The sequence below is a fragment of the Penaeus monodon genome, chromosome 15, assembly GCF_015228065.2.
Source record: "Penaeus monodon isolate SGIC_2016 chromosome 15, NSTDA_Pmon_1, whole genome shotgun sequence".
Lineage (NCBI taxonomy): Eukaryota > Metazoa > Arthropoda > Malacostraca > Decapoda > Penaeidae > Penaeus > Penaeus monodon.
In genome coordinates, this window is record NC_051400.1 from 1,790,617 (window position 1) to 1,793,272 (window position 2,656).

A 2,656-nucleotide genomic window follows, 5' to 3' on the forward strand; every position below is an offset into this window, starting at 1 on the left:
TGTATATTAACCTGATAATAACGGTAAATTTTTTGGTAAAATCAGGCAAGGACAGGCTTATTTTAATGTGTGCTACTCTGCCTGGGCTGTTGTCCAGTGTCCAGTTGGGTATGTGAGACTATCTTAGCATTCAGGATATTGACTCATGATGAGGAATCATCACCCTGTTTCTGATTATTTGTCAGGAAGTGATTGTACATCACTCATTGCCAAGGGGTTGAAATTCATTGTGTAATAATTTTGTATATTTTTACAGCTACCGAAATCTTCTAGATAGCTTACGACTGTGGAATGAGAGAGCCCAGTTAGATGTTATAATGAATCATAACAAATATGCAGAGCGGCCACCACAGCACATTTACATCTCGTGTTATTTCTGCAACAAAAGCATTTCGGCCTATATTCAGGCTCCTGGTAGACCTAGAAATCCTTATGCAAGATATGGGACAGGCTCAGCTACAAAGTCTAAGGTAAATTTAATTTCTTGTTTTTAATTTCTTTTATGAAAAAAAAAAAAAATCCTTCTTTTGAGAACTTTATATGAACATTTTCTTCTAGTTTTATTTATTATATGTATTTTTTTTTTACAAAATCTCAGAGTGTTATTTATTATCATTGTTTTTTCATGACAGAAAACATACATGCTTTTATGAGTGCAATGTTCCTTATCATCTTTTCTTGCTAAAACAGATGCAGGCTTGTCCAAACTGCAAGAAGCCCCTCCCACGCTGTTCCCTGTGTCTGGTACACATGGGAACTCCCTCTGGCTGGGGAAGCTCTACTTCCAAAAACCTGGCAGTAGAAGAAGGTGCTGACGGCCAGTCCAATGTTCCAAATAATGATGGTGCTACTTCCAAGAGGAAACTTAGTAACTTCACTTCATGGTTCACTTGGTGCCAGACTTGTAGACACGGTGGACATGCACATCACCTCATGGAGTGGTTCAAGTATGTTCTTTTTTCTTCGTTTTCTTTTTTTATCATTTAGTTGAATAGAAATGTGTCAGGTAATTGAGATGTGTAATTATTGACAGATATTTACTGGATATTACTTGGTTCCATAATTTATGTAATATTGATAACATATTTATAAGCTGCATGTAAACTCAGCAGGCTCAAGTTTTGCTGTTTATCACTCTTTCGTAAATGAATTTTTTTTTGTAAGACGGTGAAGACTAGATAGGACTATGAAGTGATTTCTCTCTTTCAGGGAACATACAGAGTGCCCTGTAACATCGTGTACTTGTAAGTGTATGTCACTGGATACTGTTAGTAAAGTGCCATCCTCATCAGCTGCAGTGACTGTGAAGTGATATTCTGTGGCACAACTCACAAGCATTAAAACTGGTACTTTTTAGTTTATCTTTAGTGTAATAGCATTATATAATGAGATAAACATATATATTTATATTTTTGGTGATAAAGAACTATGAGTTGATGATATTCAATATTTGACATATATTGATAAGTTTTGAAAAAGGAGCCAGTGGTTAAAAATAAGATGAGGTTGTGAGTATACTGGAACAATGCCAAGGCATTGCCAATAACCATTTGTTTGACACATTTCCTAATTATATTCAAAGCTCAATGTAGATAAAGAGTTTTCCTCTTGGGTTCCAGGAACTTTTCCTTAGTACCTAAGTTTCTTTTTCTTTTGTCACCCAAGTTCATATGTGTAGATGTTCACCATCACAATTATCATTGTTTTACATAAACCTATAATATAGTTCACACACTTTGCCTCAATGCTCAGATTTTATATGTTTTCAGAGAAAATAGCTGTACTTCCAATGCCTCCCATATGTTTCTAGAAATATTTAAAGTGAAGCTTACCTGTAAATATTGTGAATGTAGTTTTCATGAGTAAACAATGTGATATCAAGTAAAGAAATGTTAATTGTAAAACAAGAAATTATTTGGAATTAATTAAAATATTGTACATGTACCTTTTGAGAAGCTTTACCAGACAATCTTCCTATACTTATAAATTTGGCTCATTTGGGTAACTTTATGTAAATGAATTACTTCTGGATGTATATGTAAAATTAAATAAGAATTAATAACTTCTCTTTAAGAGTTGTTTCTTTTTAATTCATTATGACATTTTTGATAGTAATGATAACCAGAATCTACTATTAGGAAGTATTTGTCATTGCTATTTATTATTTCTTGCATGAGTCCTTTCTTTCATATAGGTATTACACATCATATAGACTACTGGTGAAAAAGATAAACAATGCAGGAAGTAAACATTATTGGCATTTGGCAGATACACATCCTATCTGTTTATCTTCCTCTTTTGGTCTTTCCCTGTCTCCTCTCTTGATACAAGGTCAAAATAGGTGGAGAAAAAAGGAAAGATTATAAAATTATATTATGAACAGCACACAAGAAAAGTACAAAGTATGAATGACGGCACGTCTTACCATACATCCCCTTCTAGTCCAGACAAAAACAAGAAAGTGGTTCAAATAACATGCAATATAGATGGTCAGTCTGGGTCTTTTTAATACATAATTTAGTAACACCAGCTCACACTAAGCTCTCATATTTTTATGGAGTTTGCTTCAAAACTAAATTTTTTGGTGGGTCAATTCTTGCCTTTTCTCTCTATCCTCAAATTTGTTCCACAAAAAACTCTTCAGCACATGTAAGAT

General features: G+C 33.6%; 1 protein-coding gene across 2 annotated transcripts in view; it reads left to right on the plus strand.

The window, feature by feature from the left end:
• The window catches only part of LOC119581626 (GATOR complex protein MIOS-like), a 17,311-nt gene extending 15,238 nt beyond the window's left edge, over positions 1–2,073 (plus strand). The window contains exons 16-18 of one of the 2 annotated variants that reach the window (XM_037929746.1): positions 257–470; positions 691–947; positions 1,210–1,632. In XM_037929746.1, the coding sequence (XP_037785674.1) occupies positions 257–470; positions 691–947; positions 1,210–1,312 (574 nt within the window). In that variant the 3' untranslated portion in view covers positions 1,313–1,632. Of the gene's footprint in view, positions 1–256; positions 471–690; positions 948–1,209 lie in introns of both variants that reach the window. The other variant, XM_037929747.1, reaches the window with a different exon arrangement.
• The last annotated feature ends 583 nt before the right edge of the window (positions 2,074–2,656 follow it).